Raw genomic sequence first — 21,530 nt, forward strand, 5'->3', positions numbered from 1 at the left:
CTGCATGGTCACACTATGATGGAGAGTAATGACAGTCCTAAGGGTTTGCGTATTTGTGACCTTAAACCATTATCCTTCAATTTCACATAGACTGTATAGTCTACAAATAGATCTGACAGCTGGTACCCCATGGTCACAGCACCATGGAGGTCCCCCGTCTCTAACTTAGCTTTCAAGATGGGACACAGACCCAAGAGAATGGAATCCCTTGCTGTGCAGTTATGAAGGCATCTGTCACACCCAGGTAATAAAGGCCAGGGCAGAGCTGAACCTGAGAGTTGAAAATCAGTGCCAGAAAGCAGTGTTTTAGGAAGACGGTTCAAACCCTGATTATGAATGAAGCAGGGTTGCTGGTGGAGGGGAGGAAGAGCAGAGTATCATGAAAACACAAGGAAAAATGAGGGAGACATTGCTGAAATAAGTTAACTAATTCTACCTACAGGCCTCTTCCCTTTGGAGGTTACTTTATTTTATTTTTTAATACATTTTATTTATTTATTTACTGGCTGTGTTGGGTCTGTGGTGCGCAGGTTCCTCATTGCTGTGGCATCTCTTGTTGTGGAGCACGGGCTCTAGACGTGTGAACATCAGTAGTTGCGGCACATGGGCTCAATAGTTGTGGCGCAGGGCTTAGTTGCTCTGTGGCATGTGGAATCTTCCTGGAGCAGGGATTGAACCCGTGTCTCCTGCCTTGGCAGGAGGATTTGTAACCACTGCACCACCTAGGAAGCCCTGGAGGTTATTTTAAATGGGTTATTTTATGCTTTATCTGAAGCACCGTTTGCCCTTTGGCATCTTGAAGGCACTGCTGGTTCCTGACTGAATGTGCACGAAGCCCAGGAACTCAGTAAAAAGTGTAACCCAGCTCATGCTTAGACGTGACTCAACTTTATTTGTTTAAGTGAATTCTGCTGAAATGAACATTGGAATCATTTTTTTCCATGTGTATTTTGATGATATGCCTATAAGGGTGATTTTTGTGGCAAAATAAAAGGAAAATAAATGTGGGAGAACAAGTGCGACCCAGGGGAGGTAGCTGGAGGAGGGGATGAAATTGTTCCTCAGACTTTGTGGACTGACTTTTATGTATAAGCCTCACATTTTACCCTTTCTCCAGGGTAATGTTTTTCTCTCTCCCATTGCCTGTGTAAGTCTAACATGTGCACTCAGTTCCTCCCTTGCATCTGGATCTCAGAGAGCTCAAGCTCTCTACAAAGTTTCTCCTTGATCTCATTGGTTGCTGCTGCACTATTAGACCTAGAACCTTATCTCCATTTTCCCCAGGTGCCCAAGGTCACTCAGATAGTTAGCAGGGGAACCTTGAGTAGAACTCAGCTTATTGGACAGGTTGGTCTAATCTCTTTCACTTCGCTTCTTCCTGAGGTAGTCTTCTCTCTAATAGTAATTCCCTTTTGGTATGAAATGGTTAGAACATGCTCTTTTTGTATACTTGTTGATCTTTTGTTGAACATTCAAAGAAAGAAGTAGAGGCTGGGCTATAGGGATTGAGATAAGTGAAAAGGAAGGCATAAGATCAATTTCCACATGGAATTCCACTACTAAAGGGTTAGAGGTAGCTGGGCAAGGTTTGATTTTATTAGTATTTGCTCCAACAAACCTCCAAATACTCTCCATTTTTCACAACATAACTCCCAGCTCCTGAAAAGGAAGAAGAAAGAGAAGTGGGTTAAATGCTTTGACCACCAAATCATCAAATAATAGATAAGGCTCTCCAAATCCTTGGCATGTTCCCCGCCTAAGCTTATACCCTCACACCTGGATGCTTTGGGCATCTCCCTCTGTGGGGTCGTTTGTTGTACTCTCCCTTACCTTGGGTCAGTGGTTGGCCATCACTCAGAAGTTTCCAGTAGGTTCTGTCATCAGTGTTGGCCCTTATGCCCTGAACAGAGGTGATGTAGGGGCCCCATGGGCGATCCTCCGCTGTGAAACTGTGGGAAACAGTGAATGGGTTACAGGAATGTCAAGTGTACAAAGGCAACTCTCCATAGGTGTTTCTCAAACTTTAATGTACCTAAGAATCACTTGAAGATATTACAAAAAATGCAGATCTCCTGGCCCTGTCCCCATATACTTCGATTCTGTAGGTCTGGGCTGGGACCAGGAATCTGCATGTTTCATAAACATTTCAGGTCATTCTGATGCGGCCCTGTATAATCCATGCAAAATTAGAGAAATGATGCCCCTAGTTTCTGCCCCTCCTTCCTGCTATCGTAGACACTTTGCCTTCAACAATTTCTAATCTTCTACCCAAGACAGTAACTGTTGAAGATACTAAAGCAGTACAAGAAAGTGTTAACCAGTTCTGCTAGAGGCACTTAGGAAAGCAGAACAGGAAAGGATAATTTAATAGCTCATGTTTGTTCATTAAAAACTGACCTAGGGACTTCCTAGGTGGAGCAGGGTTTCAGTCCGCCTGCCAATGCAGGGGACATGAGTTTGATCCCTGTCCCAGGAAGATACCATGTGCTGCAGAGCAACTAAGCCCATGCACCACAACTATTGAGCCTGTGTGCCACAACTACTGAAGCCCTCACACCTAGAGCCTGTGCTCTGCAACAAGAGAGACCATTGCAATGAGGAGTCCATGCACCACAATGAAGAGTAGCCCCCGCTTGCGGCAACTAGAGAAAGCCCGTGTGCAGCAATGAAGCCCCAACGCAGCCAATAAATAATAAATAAATAAATAAATAAATAAATAAAAATAAATAAATTTATTTAAAAGGAAAGTGACCTGATCAATGTCTTTTTCACATTCTTTAGTCACATTTCTCTACCTTCTTGGGAACACTTGAAAGCAGGCTTTATAATTGTATATATATATACACATACACAGAGACATATTTTCATATATATATGATTTTCTCTCTGGCATCTTATAGCATGTTATTAGATAAACTTAATAAATTATTAATTTACTAATAACAAACTATTGTCAGTTAGGTTTAAGGAGCCAAATGGCCCATATTTTTCAGAGGCAAAGTCAATATCTTAACTTTAATTTTTGGACTTTCTAGGCCAGGGAACCTTAATCTAGGAGTCCATGAATCTCCTCAAAGGTGGGGGCGGCATGGAGAAGCTTGTGGGCATTTGTGAAACCTCTGATTTAAATGACAAGTTTTGCACTCGCAGACTTAGAGAACGAATTTATGGTTACCAGGGGAAAGGGTGGCAGGGGCGTGTGGAGGGATAGATTAGGAGTTTGGGATTGACATGTACACACTACTATATTTAAAGCAGATAACCTACAAGGACCTACTGTATAGCACAGGCAACTCAGCTCAATATTCTGTAAGAACCTAAATGGGAAAAGAATTTGAAAAAGAACGGATACTTCATGGGTATAACTAAAGCACTTTGCTGTATACCTGAAACTAACACATTGTTACTCAACTATACTCCAATATAAAATTTTAAAAAATCAATGACATGTTTTGTGCATATGTTCATTTTTCTGGGATGAGACTCCCATTCATCTGACTTTCAAAGGGGTCAGTGGTTCAAAAATAGTTAAGAACCACTGTTCTAGACACAAAATGTCTGACTTAAGAGGTTCTATTTATTGACAGAGTTTTACTGACAGAAGAGAGATCCCTCATACTTATTTATCTGTTCAGTGAGTGATAATTTAATATCTGTTATGTCCTAGAAGAGGAAAAGTTTCACCTCCGTTTTGTAAACCCCCGCCATGCGATGTGGATGAACAGCAAAGGTACTGATTGAGAGATGTTTTCAATGTACATTGTATTCAGGTGCAGATGTATTTCTGCTGAGTCATAATCACATTGTGTTCCTTAACCTTAGGTTATGTACAGACATACCGAAAAGCAGCCTCATTTTGTTTCTGAGCTTCCTTCATCACATCAAGGAAGACAGAACCATTTTTCACGGTGATATTGGCAGAATCTAATGTTTCATTGATTCGCACAGAGTACTTGACTGAAATATTCGCGGGTGAGACAGTAGGTGTCACAGTTACAGCCTCCTCAGTGGAGATGTTGAATTTAACTGGCAGAGACAGAAAGGCAGAGAAGAATTATTACAAGGAATAATAAAAATGGTATTAGAGTCTGCACACCTATACAACCTCTATGCAGCGACGCTTTCCCTTTATGCAGAAGAGGGTTTGTATGAGGGGCAAGTGTCAGTACTCGAGGGGCGGATCTCTCATATGACTAAAGCACAAATTAAAGCCAGATACTCACCAGCTTGTGAAAGCTTGTGCTTGCCTCAACTTCCAGCTGTTTCAGCAATTCAATTGCCCCATATCCCATTTCTCACAGAGGCTCCTGATTTTTTTTTTTGGTTTGGTGAAGCACACAATAATGCTCTCCCCTTTTCTTTATTTTCTTTTGTCTTTTAATTTTTTTACTGAAGTGTAGTTGACATACAATATTATCTTAGTTTCAGGTATAAAACATGATTGGACTTATATTCATTATGAATTGATCACCATGGTAACTCTAGAAACCATCTGTCACCATACAAGTTATTATAATATTATTGACTATATTCTTCTTGCTGTACATTATATTCCCATCAGTTATTTATTTTGTAACAGGAAGTTTGTATTCCTTAGTGCCCTTCCCCTATTTTTCCCAATCCCCTGCTTTTTTCATTTCTTAACATTTATTGAAAACATTATGTGCCAGGCACTGTACTAATCATTTTACATGAATTATCTCCTTCAGTCCTTACAAATGTCATGTACTATTATCATTCACATTTCTTATGGTCCAAAACTGAAGCTTAGAGGTTAAACATGTTGTCCAAGATCCCTGAACCGAAATCTGGCCGAACCAGAAATGAACAAGGTAGAAGAGAAAGTCTTCTTTCTTTATACCTTGTTGCAAAATCCGTTGTTTGATTAATGCTACAATTTTCTTATAATATTGTCATATGCTTTCCACCTTAATGTCTTATGTCTATGAGGCATCACTCACTGAGCATAATGAAAAGTCAGAGACACCATACTTTTTAGGATGTGAAGGATACTCAGGAAATCTCTGTATCCAGCAATCAGAAATCATCCCTTTGGAGACAGACATCCTTTAATCAACTCTACCTTGTTGATCAGTGTTTGAACCAAGAACAGCATCTACTACCCTGCTAAAGACAAATCCTCAGGTGGTGATGATTCCTGATGACATATGGAGGGCTGAGTTCTATCTGGGAACTGTTATGCTTTAGAGGTTTAACTAGTCACTTTTGGTCCCTGAAGACACCCAAGTCTCACACATTTTGGGTGTTATGCTGAAAGGCAGAATAGTTTGCTCCTTAGGGCTATACCTGGACTGTGGGTACAGGAAGAGTTTTTGTTGACATCCAAGTAGGTCTTTCCCATCAGGGCTGGTAAGATCTGGGCTGCAGCAATTGGCAGATGGAATGCTCCCTGAGAAACTTCTTGAAGTACTGTGCGCAGAGTTTCTTGGCAATTCTGTTTATTTTTGTAATAGTTTGATGAGACAAAGAGAGCCTAGTGAGAGAGAGAGAGAATGAGAATAAATGAGAGAAACTTCACATAAGGGGAAAGCCTGCTTCTAACGAATTTAGTAACTCTTTATTGGACATTGACTACATAGGAACCACCTTAGACCACTAAAATACCTTTTCCTTCATCAAGAAGCTTATAAGCTCATTTGGGTGGGGAGGTGGGAATTGTTTAATCACACAAACTCTCATAGCATCAATGAAAACAGACTTTATCATATTCACTTTTGTATTGCTGACGCTGAAACAATATCTGTCATATAGGAGGCACTTCATAAATAGCGCTAACAGATTCTTGTAAACGAGTCCCTTGGGAATTCCCTAGTGGTCCAGTGTCTAAGACTCTGCCCTCCCAATGCAGGGGGCCCAGGTTCAATTCCTGGTCAGGGAACTAGATTCCACATGCGTGCTGCAACTAAGGAGCCCACGTGCTGCAACTAAAAAAAGGTCCCGCAAGGCGCAATGAAGGTCCTGTGGTGGCAACAGCCAAAAAAAAAAAAAAAAAAAAAGAAGAAGAAGAAGGAAAGAAAAAAGGAGTCCCTAAGATGAATGCCCTAAGAGAAGCATCTTGTGGCATGGCCTTTCTAAAGAGGAATAGCTCGTAAACATTTAGTGAGCCTGAGGAAAGGCTTGGTGGAGAAGGTGATACTTGAATAGGGCCTGGTGGTATGATGGTGTTGTGGTAGGTGACATGAGCAGGCAACAATGTGACCAAAGGGGATAAAGCAGGAATGGCCAGAGCCTGGCCTGGCCATGATGAGAGTATCTGCATTTTAGTACAATCCCCTGAGGATTCCTCCTGGCTTACGAGGACTGGTGTAGAGGGAACACTCAGGAAGGACAGCCTGGAGAAAGAGGTTGGGACCAGATTGGCAGACCCTTGAATTTCATGGTGGGGTATCTGCCATCATTTGCTTGACAGGGGGAAGTCTAATAGGTTCTGGAACAGAAACTATGCAGGCGGCAGGTGTAAACTGGACTGAAGGGGCAGAATTACAGGGTAGGAAAAATTAGGAAGGTATTAGTGTAAAAGAAGGACTGAAATGGACTGAACTTGAAGATGCTGCTCTGTAGTTTCTCAGGGAAGGACAGTTCACCTTTTCAATTTTTCCTGAAGACTCTTAAAGATAACCAAGTAGTCAACCGGCGTTTGTAGGATATTAAAAAAATATTATATCATCATATTCTAATTTCTCTTATAAACTGTCTGGTAGGGAAGCAGCTCTTGGTCCTGCCATGAATGAATACCACCTGTTGGGTTTCTAAACAAGACCAAGGCCCATATTCCACCCCTAAATTTCTGTTTAAACTGGTTGGTGTGGGGTGTAAACATTAGTATTTGCTAAAAACTCCTCCAGGTGACTCAAACATGCAGCCAGAATGGCAAACCACTGTTTTATATTCATTTTCAAACTTAGCAAGTGTAAACAGTGATAATATGAACAATTTTATGCTTGGACCCTGGCTTACATCATCAGCCTCATCTTGTAATTTTTCCCAAGCATCTTGGGCTGGCTGTGCTGAACACCTTGACCTTCCTAAATTATGTAATATTCTTTGGTGCCTTTGTCCTTTGTCCTTGCTTCTTCTCTTTCTCTGAAAGTCCTCTCACCCTGAGTCAGCCTGGTAGACCCCAATTCATACCAAAGACTCAGCAAAATTTTGTTTTCTTTCCATAAACCTTTCTTAATCTCTTCTTGTATCTACCCCTTAGAGTTGAGCAGATCAGTGAGTATACGCAGGAAAAGATTCTCAGTCTTCAAGGGACATATACAGGACAGTATAGGCATTGAGTGTGAGTTCTGAGACCAATTATTTCCGTCCCATCCCTGTCTGCATCACTCTTTGGCTTTGTACTATTAGGCAAGTTATCAGTACTCTGTGACTCGCTCTTATTTTAGGAAATGGAGGTAATAATTCTTTCTTCATTGGGTAGTTGTGGGCATTAATGTCTTAATGTCAATAAATACCAGCTGCTGTTACTACTACTACCACTTATTATTTCCATAACCTAATTTGGGAGGTAAGATGAAACACCAAACAATGGTACATGGTAAAGTGTGAAATTGTATGTGATAGAAAACAAGATAGATTGTAGCAAGCTCTAGAATTTCTTAAATGTAATCAGGAAAATCTTCATAGAAGCATCAGATATGGAAATATAAAGGAGAGGAGAATACATTTGAGGCAAGAGAGGGGAATCACGTGAGTAAAATCAAAGCCAGGATAGGAAACAGAATGGATAATATGTCTTTAGGAGGCCAATAAGGAAGGATAAAGAAGTTGCTTTCCTCCACGATTCCCTTTTCCATCTCCTGTTTTACCTTCTGACTTACCTGCATAGCTTCTCCTGTGCTAAATTTGTTTCCAAAGAGACCATCTGTTTTCATAGACAGAATCTTCTCTACCAGTTTTTTGGTATAATTATGGATTTTGTTTGAATCCTCTGTACCTGCTTTAATCTTCTCACTTTCTATACTCCTATTCACACAGGTTAGAGCAAGAACAGCCATTGCTCCAGTATCTGTCAGGAAGCAAAACATGGGTGATAGGGTGACTAACCATACTGGTTCTCCCTGCACAGAGTGGTTTCCTGGTATGTGGGACTTTTAGTACTAATAATAGGACAAATCTGGGCAAACTGGGATGGTTGGTCATGCTAGCTAATGATGGGAGAGAAGAATTTCAAGATAGAGCAGTCATCCTGCTGGCACTAACCTCTCAATATTGCAAGATTCCTTCCTTATATTGAATAGCCATGTGCCTTGTACTCAGAAACTCACATCTTTGTCATAGAAACACATATGGATTTGTCGGTGCAAACACATAAATTTTTACATCCTGGTGGTTCTCATCTTTTTTATCTTTCAGCCATATTGGCAAAGAAATTGAGAAAACCCAGGATAATGCACCAAATAAATATGTCTTCGTAAAGTTCCGAGGTTTCCATTAGAGTGATTAAAAAATAGCACTTAAGAGAACTGTTTAATTCAGTAAACCTCCTGGGACTTCTCTGGCGGCACAGTGGTTAAGAATCCACTTGCCAGTGTAGGGGATACAGGTTTGATGCCTGGTCCGGGAAGATCTCACATACCATGGAGCAACTAAGCCCATGCACTGCAGTTACTGAGCCTGTGCTCTAGAGACCGTGAGCCACAACTACTGAAGCCCCCATGCCTAGAGCCCATGCTCCACAACAAGAGTTGCTACTGCAATGAAAAGCTAGTGAACCACAAGGAAAATTAGCCAATGCTCGCCAAAACTGGAGAAAGCCTGTACACAGCAACGAAGACACAACGCAGCCAAATAAATAAAAAAAAAAGGGTAACAATCAGTAAACCTCCTCAATGGAGAAGGGGAGGCAAGAGATTGGGAGAATAGAAGATGAGGTCTTTTTTTTGTTTGTTTGTTTTTGGCTCTTTACTTGGTTCCCTCTGTTCTGTAGGCATGGTGCCTTCCATCTCTCATAGAAAAAGGAATATAAGAAACTCACATTCTCCTTACTATCCTGAGACACTGAATGGTGATTTTCCTTGAGCTTCTTGGAGAAAAATGAGCTAGTGGATCTGGGTCCATAGGGACTGAGCACCAACACTACCTGCCTACCTAAAGGGGACTTATTTTTGGATGTGTAAACTGACCCAGTGGGAAATTTCTGGTCCTTCTCCATGGTGGATACACACTTTACTGATCAAAATATTGGGCCTAGCCACTGGAGAGGTTGTATTGTTCAAGTAAACCCACACATCCAAATGGTCCCAATAGATGAGAGAAAGATGAGGGTTGAGATAAATGAATTCCACTGTATTCTCTTTCTCTAACATTTATACTTCCTAGGATGTCTTATCTGAAGATATTCATGATCTAGCCTCATTTTCCAGATGGGAAAATTAAAGTCAAGGGTTGGCATCCGTTGGTTACTCAAAGCAAAGGGGGAGTAGGAACCCGTTCTTTCTACTACGCTGCACATCTAAATACCATCCAATATCCATTCTTCTAAAAACAAATTCTCTTCTGAGGAGACTAGGGTAAAGAGGATAGAAAAAATTCAAGTACTTATTGGTAGAAAAATGCAAAGGGCAGGGCCTATTGGTGTCCGTGTCCTCGTAACCAAGGGAATTGGGTTCAATGACTCACCTACGGAAAACTGGTCATCAAAATAATAGTTTTTATTTTCAGGAGTGAAGTAATAAGTAACGTCGGGGATTGAGTAGTTCCCATCGAACAGACACAAGGCCAAAAGGGTCAGGCTGAGCTGGTAATAGTTAGTCAGAGGATTGCCGTTGTGAGTTTCTGGCAGAGAGAAAAGAAATACCTTATTCATGGAAGTGGTAGTGGAGTAGTACACTTTAAGCTTCTTTCTACTTACTTTATCTCCATTTCTTTACATTTAAAGAGAGGTGACTAACAGAGGGGAGAGATCACACATAGAATCCGCAAACTTGAGAAATTTAAAGGATCTTATTCATATTCAACTCAGCTTGTCTCATGTTATAACTGAGGAGATTTAGCACTAAAGAGATAAAACATACTCCCAGTTCTAGGCATATACCCGGAAAAAGAAAACATAATTTGAAAAGATACATACATCCCAATGTTCATTGCAGCAGTATTTACAACAGCCAGGACATGGAAGAAACCTAAATGTCCATCAGCAGAGGAATGGATAAAGAAGAAGTGGTGCATATATACAATGGAATATTACTCAGCCATAAAAAAGAACAAAATAATGCCATTTGAAGCAACATGGATGGACCCAGAGATTGTCCTACTGAGTAAAGTAAGTCAGACACAGAAAGACAAATGTCACATGGTATAGCTTATATGTGGAATCTAAAAAAATGGCACAAATGAACTTATTTACAAAACAGAAGTAGAGTCACAGATGTATAAAACAAATTTATGACTACTATGGGGTAAGCAGGGGAGGGATAAATTGGAAGATTGGATTGATGTATACACACTTCTATATATAAAATAGGTAACTAATAAGAACCTACTGTACAGCACAGGGAATTCTACTCAATACTTTGTAATGACCTATATGGGAAAAATTCTTAAAAAAGAGTGGATATATGTATATGTATAACTGATTTACTTTGCTGTACACCTGAAACTAATACAGCATTGTAATTCAATTATACTCCAATAAGAATTTTTAAAAAAGTAATACCTGATGTCCAGGTGGTTACAAAGTTAGGACTAGAACCCAGAAATGTTCCTCACTAGTCACCATGATGGACAACCTATTCTTCCTAGTGATGAAGTACCTTTTGCCATCTTTAGCTCTTGTACTAGACTCATATGTGTATGCTTTGGTGCTTATGACACAGTGTCTTGCAGTGCTCAGCTATTTCTGGTGTAATCTGTCTAAATGCCAAGCTTCTGAAGGACTAGAGAACTGTGACCTGTATGTTTGAGTGTGGGTGTATGTATTCATCATGCTATGTAAGATAGGGTCCCTGCTCAGATGAACACACTGGAAAAGAAAACTCAAGATGCATGTTGAAAGAAGGAAGAAGGGAAAGTGATCTTCAAAGGTATAGTGGGATGAACAGCGTGAAGAGGAGAAGGAAAGAGTAGGGGAAACTTCATACAGCTCTGGACCAGTGGAGAAGAAGACAAGGGTGTCCAAGGTCTCTGAACACTTGATTCTCACCCATATTCTCAATTTCTGCTTTGAATTTCTCTCCTAGTTTGCTAACCAGATGAGCATCACGTATAAACACTTCATCAGGGTTTTTACACGCTCCCAAAGCCAGAATAACCAAGGCAAGCTGTCCCGAGGTTACCTCTGACACTGAAAAGAAAAGTATTCAAGTTAAATAAGGTACATGCTTAGAATTTTTTTTTGACCTCCTGTCTTCCTTGTGACTTATGTTGCTGTCACTTCTTTCTCCTGCTCTACTCTTTACTGATATTTTACCGTTCTCTTCTTTATCCCCCCAACAGAGCCTTTGCGAGCAGTACTGCAAAAATGCAAGTGAGATCTTAGTCTTTCCTATGAGATTATGGGCTCTTTTTGGAATCATGTAATCCTTATAAAAATGAACATAGAGGGCTTCCTAGGTGGTGCAGTGGTTAAGAATCCGCCTGCCAATGCAGGGGACACAGGTTCGATCCCTGCTCCAGGACGATCCCACATGCCATGGAGCAACTAAGCCCGTGCGCCAAAAAAACAAACAAACAAAAAAAACAAAATAAAAAAAAAATGAACATAGAATAAAAATAAATAATAAGGTTTTTCCAAGAGGCACATGAAAAGCTGCTCAACATCACTAATTATTAGAGAAATGCAAATCAAAACTACAATAAGGTATCATGTCAGACTGGTTAGAATGGGCATCATCAGAAAATCTACAAACAGTAAATGCTGGAGAGGGTGTGGAGAGAAGGGAACCCTCTTGCACTGTTGGTGGAAATGTAAATTGATACAGCCACTATGGAGAACAGTATGGAGGTTCCCTGAAAAACTAAATATAAAATTACTGTGTGACCCAGCAATCCCACTACTGGGCATATACCCAGAGTAAACCATAATTCAAAAAGACACATGCACTCCAATGTTCATTGCAGCACTATTTACAACAGCCAGGACATGGAAGCAGCCTAAATGTCCATCAACAGATGAATGGATAAAGAAGATGTGGTATGTATATACAATGGAATATTAGTCAGCTGTAAAAAGGAATGAAACTGGGACATTTGTAGAGACAGGGATAGACCTAGAGACTGTCATACAGAGTGAAGTGAGTCAGAAAAAGAAAAACAAATATCGTATATTAACACATATGTGGAGTATAGAAAAATGGTACAAATCAACTGATTTGCAAGGCAGAAATAGAGACACAGATGTAGAGAACAAACATATAGACACCAAGTGGGGAAAGCCAGGAGGCGGGGGTTGGGGGGGAATGAATAGAGAGATTGGGATTGCCATATATACATTACTAATAAGAAAAAAATATCAAATTGTACACTTTAAATATATGTAGTTTATTGTATGTCACTTTTATCTCAATAAAAGTTCTTAATGGACTTGAGGACACAGGGTTGGGGAGGGGGACGAAGGGGAAGCTGGGACGAAGTGAGAGAGTAGCATAGACATAGATACACTAAAAAATGTAAAATACATAGCTAGTGGGAAGTTGCTGTATAACAAAGGGAGATCAACTCAATGATGGGTGATGACTTAGAGGGCCAGGATAGGGAGGGGGGGAGGGAGTCGCAGGAGGGAGGGGATATGGGGATATATGTATAAATACAGCTGATTCACTTTGGTGTGCTTCAAAAACTGGTGCAAGAGTGTAAAGCAATTATATTCCAATCAAGAGCTTAAAAAATAAAAGTTCTTAAAGAAAAAAAAAATAAATAAATAATAAGGCCTTGGCATGTTCCCTCCTTGTGGGCGCCATCTTGCCAGGATAGGAATGATTGATGTGTATGTTCTGCCCTATAGAGTATCCAAGCTCTCCGGATGCTCCTCATTCTCACAGTAATATTGTTAGGTAGGTAGGGGTGGCTGTATTTCCCCCTTATACCCATTAGAAAGCTAAGGCTCCATATTTAAATGAGAGGCTCACAGTGGAATCTGGTCTCAAACCCAGTCCACATCTCCATTGCTCTGTGGTTGCCTCTCTACTGTCAGCTTTCTTGGGTGTGGTCCACATGACCTGTCTGGTCATGAACTCAGCTAGATGATAGAACAGTCTTAGTGGATGAGAGTCTATCATTTATTTTGCTTTTCCTTGTAAATTCTTGAAGGAAAATGATTTTCAGGGCCCAAAGAAGGAAGGCCTAGCTCTAGAGGAAGTGATGGCAGTGGCAGGAGATTGATGTTTTGAGGTCCCTTTTTGTCACCTCAATTTTTTTAAATGTCATGTGAACTTTATTCCCAAAACTCCCTACTACATACCTGTGCTAGATTTTTTAAAAAAAAGTTAGGTAACATTGGTTTATAACATTATCTAAGTCCCATGTGCACAACATTTTATTTCTACTTCTCTTCACCTCAAGTTTTCTACAGCTAGGATTGATGTACTAGCAATGTTTTGGACACACAATTTTTAGGACTCACTGGAGATCACCTTTACAGATAGGTAAGTCTTTCCCTATATCTTCTGGGAAATATAGGCACTCACCTCTCTTTCTCACATCTTGTTTGATTTGTTGAGTCAGCTGTTGTTCTAAGCTTTGATTGTGAATGCCAACAAGTCTGAGGGTCAGCAGGATGTTGGCATCCTGGATTCCTTTGGTATAACTTGAATATACCATTGTGTTTACCAGAGGTTTTAGACTGCTGTAGTCTTCTTTGCTTACCTCTGTGGCAAAGGAGGGAGGAAATAAGAAACACACACTCATAAAATATTAGGGCTAGGAACAGGGCTGTTATTAAAACATTTATAACAGCTATGGCAGAGACATAGGCCCAGCCAGTAGCCACTGCCAATGTTGCTGGAACAATACAAAGCTGGGTCTGGAGCCCCGCTCTGCCAGGTATTCCTTTCTTGCCAACCAGCATGGAAGTGTTCAATATTTTAACAATGAGTTCAGCCTTACATTGCATCCTGGCAGAATATAAGTCTTGCCTGGTGGGTCTAGTACCGTTACCTAATTTGAAGCCTAGAGAGGGTGTCCTTAGAGAGACCTTGGTATTTGGAGCCTTAAATGAGACTGTAATACACATCTTCTGACTCCCAGCCTACAGCCCAATCTACTTTCTGGATTCAGGTATCTCCTTCTCCATCTTCTAATTCACTTGGGTTAGTGCTGAAGAGAAGAGGGAAGAGAAAGAAGGCAAAAAGTCTACGTGTCATTGGTGATTGACCCCAAAGCTGCATTGTCTGATGGCCCACATGGCCTAGCATCAACACCTTTATTCAGCTTTATGGACCCTTTGGGAAAACCCTCCAGTTTTAGCCTACAATGTGTCCAAATCCCAGGGGAAAGGATGGAGGGAGTCTCAGGACACTGTGAAATTAAAAAGAACATCTTGGGGGAGGGGTGAAGGGGAAGCTGGGACGAAGTGAGAGAGTAGCATTGACATATATACACCACCAAATGTAAAATAGATAGCTAGTGGGAAGATGCTGCATAACACAGGGAGATCAACTGGACGATGCGTGATGACTTAGAGGGCTGGGATAGGGAGGGCAGGAGGGAGTCATGGGAGGGAGGGGATATGATATGGGGATATATGTATAAATACAACTGATTCACTTTGTTTTTCAGCAAAAACTGGCACAACAGTGTAAAGCAATTATATCCCAATAAAGAGCTTAGAAAAAGAAAAGGAAAGAAAATCCAGAGTCCCCCCAGGGACTGGAGGGGAATAAGAAGAGTTAACTGTCACTGAAAACATTTCTAAATATTCTTTGACCATAACCCTAAGAAAACTTACCCATCTCCAGATTATCTCATTGGTTTGTGGAAAAGTGAGAAGAATATGAACCCTGGCTTCAGGCAGACCTTGGCTGGATTCTTCGCTCCCTAACTTATAACTGGGGGGAAAGTTATGTAACTTTCTTGACGTCAATTTAAATGGTGGATATTAACACCTACTCCATAGATACTGGACAAAAAAACAAACAAACACTAAATAAACTATAAAATACTGTACATATCATTGCCTCTAGCTCAACTTGAGTTTCTATCACTATCCTAAGAGAGTCCAGGAAATGTTATTTTCCTTGCCTACCTTTCTTTCTTTAGAAGAGAGAGTCAGGAAGATCTGAATGGAGTAATTGTAGAAAGGTCATGGGTTTTTACAGGCACAATTTTACAATTGTGAGTCACCTGTGAGATTGGGTGGAAGCATCCAGTTCAGCAGATTTCCTGGCACTGAAATAGACTCTTTAGTGCCCATCCACAACTCAAATTGGCTTCCTTAACCACTCAAAACAAAGCTAATGATTTTGTACAATGAATGAAACTTCACAGCTCCATAGAGACCCCCTGTTCTTAGGATACAGCACAGGCAATGACAGGCCAGGTAAAACAATTGAGCTGGCAGATTCTGTGCTTTAGTCTTTCTGCTGTGGGATGGAGTGCTTCTTGCAGGCTACAGAGACTAGGAAGAGGGAGCAGCAGCTGGCACCGCAGTGTGCCACCATCTTTGGACTGGCTTGAAGCTCAGTTCCAGGGTAAGGACTTACAGTAGAGACATTATGCACCTGTGAGCTATACCAGATTTTAAGAAATCACCTGCTTGAACACCCTTCCCTGATTATCCTCCATTTATGGATGAAGCTGAAAAAAATTCAGAAACATTGGATCATTTGGCTATTAAGGGGTCAAGGCTATACCTGAACCCAGTTCTTCTTTCTCTTAGTCACTATTTTTAATAGAATTACACACTCTCCAGAGCCTACGCCCAGAGGAGAGGTGATGTGTTTCTACCCATGTCTTGTGGGGGAAGAGTTGAAAAGAGGGAGATGTATAGCTTGGAATATCTAAACCCAATAATGTCAAGAGAGCAGTCTTCATTATTTGAAAGAGATTATTAATATTATTTTTTTTCTGTGTAGTTACAAGGAGTTAACCCCAAACCCATGGGTTGAACTTCTTAAAAGTAGACTGCATTTCATTGATTGAAAGAATCAATATGGTGAAAATGACTGTACTACCCAAAGCAATTTACAGATTCAACGCAATCCCTATGAAATTACCAATGGCATTTTTCACAAAACTAGAACAAGAAATCTTACGATTGTATGGAAATGCAAAAGACCCCGAATAGCCCAAGCAATCTTGAGAAGGAAAGATGGAGTTGGTGGAATTAGGCTCCCTGACTTCAAACTATACTACAAGGCCACAGTGATCAAGACAGTATGGTACTGGCACAAAAACAGAAAGGAAGATCAATGGAACAGAATAGAGAACTCAGAGGTAAGCCCAAGCACATATGGGCACCTTATCTTTGACAAAGGAGGCAAGAATGTACAATGGAAAAAAGACAGCCTCTTCAATAAATGGTGCTGGGAAAATTGGACAGCCACATGTAAAAGAATGAAATCAGAACACTTCCTAACACCATACACAAAAATAAGCTCCAAATGGATTAAAGACCTAAATGTAAAGCCAGACACTATAAAACTTCTAGAGGAAAACATTGGTAGAACACTCTAGGACATACATCAAAGCAAGATCCTTTTTGATCCACCTCGGAGAATAATGGAAATAAAATCAAGAATAAACAAATGGGACCTAATGAAACTTAAAAGCTTTTGCACAGTGAAAGAAACCATAAACAAGACTAGAAGGCAGCCCTCAGAATAGGAGAAAATACTTGCCAACAAAGCAATGGACAAAGGATTAATCTCCAAAATATACAAGCAGCTCATGCAGCTTAATACCAAAAAAGCAAATAACCCAATCCACAAATGGGCAGAAGACCTAAATAGACATTTCTCCAAAGAAGACAAACAGAAGGCCAACAAACACATGAAAAGATGCTCCACATCACTAATCATCAGAGAAATGCAAGTCAAAGCCACAATGAGGTATCACCTCACACCAGTCAGAATGGCCATCATCAAAAGATCTAGAAACAACAAATGTTGGAGAGGGTGTGGAGAAAAGGGAACTCTCCTGCACTGTTGGTGGGAATGTAAGTTGGTACAGCCACTATGGAAAACAGTTTGGAGGCTCCTTAAAAAACTAAAGACGGAACTACCATATGACCCAGTAATCCCACTCCTGGGCATATACCCAGAGAAAACCATAATCCGAAAAGAAACATGTACCATAATGTTTATTGCTGTACTATTTACAATAGCCAGGACATGGAAGCAACCTAAATGCCCATCAACAAATGAATGGATAAAGAAGATGTGATATATATACAGAATGGAAAATTACTCAGCTATAAAAAGGGATGAGATGGAGCTATATGTAATGAGGTGGATAGACCTAGAGTCTGTCATACAGAGTGAAGTAAGCCAGAAAGAGAAAAACAAACATTGTATGCTAACTCATATATACGGAATCTAACAACAACAACAAAAAAATTGGTACTGATGAATCCAGTGACAAGGGAAGAATAAGGATGCAGATGCAGAGAATGGACTGGAAGACACAAGGTTGGGGGGGTGGTGGGCGAAGGGGAAGCTGGGATGAAATGAGAGAGTAGTATAGACATATATATGGTACCAATTGTAAAATAGATAGCTAGTGGGAAGTTGCTGTATAACAAAGGGAGATCAACTCAATGATGGGTGATGCCTTAGAGGGCTGGGACGTGGAGGGTGGGGGGGAGTTGCGGGAGGAAGGGAAAATGGGGATATGTGTATAAATACAGCTGATTCAGTTTGGTGTACCTCAAAAACTGGTACAAGAGTGTAAAGCAATTATATTCCAATAAAGAGCCTAAAAATAATAGACTGCATTTCAAAATCACAAGATACCTTTGCATGATCTGAAAAAATTTCTGAGATTATAAGCTTTCTATCATTGAAAATGAATCAGAATAGACAGTTACTTGGCAGGCCTGTTGTGGTAGAAAGGATCTTGGCATAGGAAGAAGAGTTAGGCAAGTTAATATTGAATCTATGATCCCTCTTATAACAACATACATTGCAGAACTTTCCTCACCACCTCCTGCCACCCTTTATGTTACTCATAGAGGGTCTTTTCCCAGGAAACTCTACACAAAGCCCCTGGTCAGTAGCCTTCAGACTATCATGCTAGAGCAACTTTAGGTCAAAATGTACTCACCACAGATCTGGCATCGTTGACCTGGGATAAGAGAAAACAATAGCAACCCCAGTAGGGGCAGCTGGTGTGATGGTCTCATCTCTCCAACAGTGTACAGGAACGGTGAGGGCTTGGCTGGCTATTTACTGGGTAATGGACAGAGGATAATGGAGAGCTGCTCCTTCAGTTCGCCCCAAACAAATATTGAGTAACGTCAGGAGGTGTGGTCAAGTGTGGTTGTCCAAATTACGTAATAAACCAGGAAGAAGTCTTGAAAGATATGGTCAGGGAGCATGAGGAAATAATTTTTCTTTGTTTCCTTTTCCAAATGTTTAGGGTTCCTATTCCCTACTTGCCTTCAGCCCAATGAGAATAAATTATGTGAATGACTGTTCTCAGTAATGTTCCCTCTTTCCCATTCCACTTTGGTTGTTTTATTTACGTCTCCTGAGAGATTAGGTTTGTTGGGTACAGGGCTTACAACATATAAAAATGAAAGTAGAAGTTGTAAGTCTGAAGTTGGAGCAGGCAGGATGGGGGAGCCTGGCACATGGGAAGGTCTTTGGTGTAGTGTTTTCTTTTTATTTTCTTTTTTTATTTTAATTTTTTAAGCTTTTTATTGGAGTATAATTGCTTTACACTGTTGTGCCAGTTTCTGTGGTACAACAAAGTGAATCAGCTGTATTTATACATATATCCCCATATCCCCTCTTTCCCACGCTCCTTCCCACCCTCCCTGTCCCAGCCCTCTAACTCATCACCCATCATCGAGTTGATCTCCCTGTGTTATGCAGCAGCTTCCCACTAGCTACTATCTACTTTACATTTGGTAGTGTATATATGTCAATGCTACTCTCTCACATCATCCCAGCTTCCTCTTGGCACCCCCCGCCCCGGGTCCTCAAGTCCGTTCTTTACATCTGCATCCTTATTCTTGCCTTGTCACTGGGCTCATCAGTATCATTTTTTTTTTAGATTCCATATATATGAGTTAGCATACAGTATTTGTTTTTCTCTTTCTGGCTTACTTCGCTCTGTATAACAGACTCTAGGTCCATCCACCTCATGACATATAGCTCCATTTCATTCCTTTTTATAGCTGAGTAATATTCCATTTGTTTTCTTTTTAATTTATTATTTTTTAAAATTTTAGGCATAGTGGTTTTTGACCTCTGACTTTTCCCTTAGATGCCCTGAGAATTTCTAGCCCAGGAGGAAAACCATAGAGATATACATCAAATGTAGATTTGGGGGGTGCCAGGAAGGATGCTACATGCTACATGTAAGAAATGTTGTCTATCATAGTTCTTCCAAAAACTATTAGAGAATAGTTTTGGCTTTAAAATGTTTGCTCTGGGTCAGCAAGATAGCAGAATAAGAGGTCTCTAATATATCCTCCCACAGCAATAGTAATTTTAGCAGCCATCCATGGACAAAAGTTCCTATGTGGAAGGTTTGAGTTCCAGGTAGGATGTTGTAAAACCGCAGTGGAGCCACTGAGGAGGGCTGTATTTAGAAAGCAACCCAAAGGAAACAGACTTGCATTCATAAAGAAGCAGACAAACATGACACCACCAAATGAAACCAATAAACAGACCTAAAATACATGTACAAAAAGCATAGGGCGAGGATGGAAGATGCCTTAGAGGACTGGGACGGGGAGGGTGGGGGGGACTCGAGGGAGGGTGGGGGGGAGTCAAGGGAGGGAGGGAATACAGGGATATGTGTATAAAAACAGATGATTGAACTTGGTGTACCCCCCAAAAATAATAACTAAATAAATTAAATTATAAAAAAAAAAGCATAGGGAAGAAACTCCTTGACATTGGTCTTGGCAATGACATTTTTAGATATGACACTGAGAGCATAAACAGCAAAAGCAAAAATAAACAAGCGGGACTATATCAAACTGCATAGCTTCTGCATAGCAAAAGAAACCATCAGCAAAATAAAGTGGCAGCCTAGGGAATGGGAGAAAAAAATTTTTTAGATACCATATATCTGATAAGGTATTAACATCTAAAATATATAAGGAACTCCTACACGTCAATAGTGAAAAACCCAATCCCATTGGAATATAGACAAAGGACTTGAATATTTTTCCAAAGAAGACATACAAATGGCCAGCAGGTACAGGAAAAGGTGCTCAACATCACTGTTATCAGGGAAATGCAAATCAAAACCACTGTGAGATATCACCTCACGCCTGTTAGGATGGCTATTAGCAAAAAGAAAAGAGGTAACGTGTTGGTGAGGATGTGAAGAAAAGGGAACCCCTATGCCATTACACATGGGGATGTAACTTGGAATAGTCACTATGAAAAACAGTACAGCGTTTTCTTAAGAAATGAAAAATAATACTCTTGTTTGATTTAGCAATCTTAATTCCGGGTATATATCCAAAGGAAACAAAATCAGTATTGTCATGGAACTCAGTTTCTGCTGCTTGTTGCTCAAGAAACCGATACGGAGAGACAAGTGTTAGGTAAAAGAAAAGTATCTTTATTTTAAGGAAGCTGACAACCTGGACTACTGTCTGAAAGAACCAACTCCCAACTCCTCAAGTGTTAGCAAGGATTTACATAAGAAGGGAAGTAGGAGGCTATGTGCTGCAGGCTACGTGCTAGGGGTAGGTTGCTCTTCTATTTTCAGAGACGTGCTCATAAATCACGAAGTGCCTTGCTGATCTTAGAACTTGAGTGTGGTCATTCCATTGTCCAGATCAGCACATTTGTTCTATGGGTCATTAGTCATATATTTCTGGGAAAACAAGAACAAAGGCAGAAACAGAGCAAAAAGGTCAAAGAGAAACAGGAACCAGTTCATCAAACCCCCAAGCTTTAACTATTAACAATTCTTTGGTTGTAAAACAAGCACAGTTCCAGTATCTCAGAGATATCTGCACTCCTATGTTCTTGGCAGCGTTGTTGACAATTGCCAGGATTGTGGCATCAACCTGTATCCATCAACTGATGAATGTATAAAGAAAATGTGGTGTACACACACACACACACACACACAGGTGAGTGAAAACTTATCTGCGCTCCAGTTATATTAACAAATTAACACTTCTGTAAATTCTAACAGCCAGAGTGGGGGATAATTTTTGACTCATCCTCATTTGTGTGTGTGTGTGTGTGTGTGTGTGTGTGTGTGTATGTACAATGAGATATTATTCAGCCATGAGAAAGAAGGAAATCCTGCCATTTGTGACAAAATGGATGAACCTTGAGGGTATTATGTTAAATGAAATAGAGACAGAGATACTATATGATATCACTTGTGTGTGGCATCAAAAAAGGTCAAAGTCATAGAAACAGATGGTAGAA

The 21,530-nt window shown here is 40.4% G+C and overlaps 1 protein-coding gene across 3 annotated transcripts; it reads right to left on the minus strand.

The window, feature by feature from the left end:
• Nucleotides 1-497: 497 nt before the first annotated feature.
• LOC130849170 (transcobalamin-1-like) lies at nucleotides 498-18,388 on the minus strand. Of its 3 annotated transcripts, none has more exons than XM_057727842.1 (10): nucleotides 18,223-18,388; nucleotides 13,650-13,829; nucleotides 11,168-11,308; nucleotides 9,646-9,801; nucleotides 7,845-8,032; nucleotides 5,308-5,494; nucleotides 3,840-4,026; nucleotides 1,831-1,949; nucleotides 1,619-1,659; nucleotides 498-732 (listed from the first exon to the last, which is right to left on the minus strand). In XM_057727842.1, exons 1-10 carry the CDS (start codon nucleotides 18,299-18,301, stop codon nucleotides 631-633), a joined length of 1,380 nt encoding a protein of 459 aa, XP_057583825.1. In that variant the 5' UTR covers nucleotides 18,302-18,388; the 3' UTR covers nucleotides 498-630. The 3 variants fall into 3 exon arrangements, with proteins under 3 accessions (XP_057583825.1, XP_057583828.1, XP_057583826.1); XM_057727843.1 differs by lacking the exon at nucleotides 498-732 and adding an exon at nucleotides 756-1,496; XM_057727845.1 differs by lacking the exon at nucleotides 498-732 and having other exon boundaries at nucleotides 755-1,659.
• Nucleotides 18,389-21,530: the final 3,142 nt, after the last annotated feature.

Source organism: Hippopotamus amphibius, chromosome 3 (assembly GCF_030028045.1).
Source record: "Hippopotamus amphibius kiboko isolate mHipAmp2 chromosome 3, mHipAmp2.hap2, whole genome shotgun sequence".
In the NCBI taxonomy this organism is placed as follows: Eukaryota; Metazoa; Chordata; class Mammalia; order Artiodactyla; family Hippopotamidae; genus Hippopotamus; species Hippopotamus amphibius.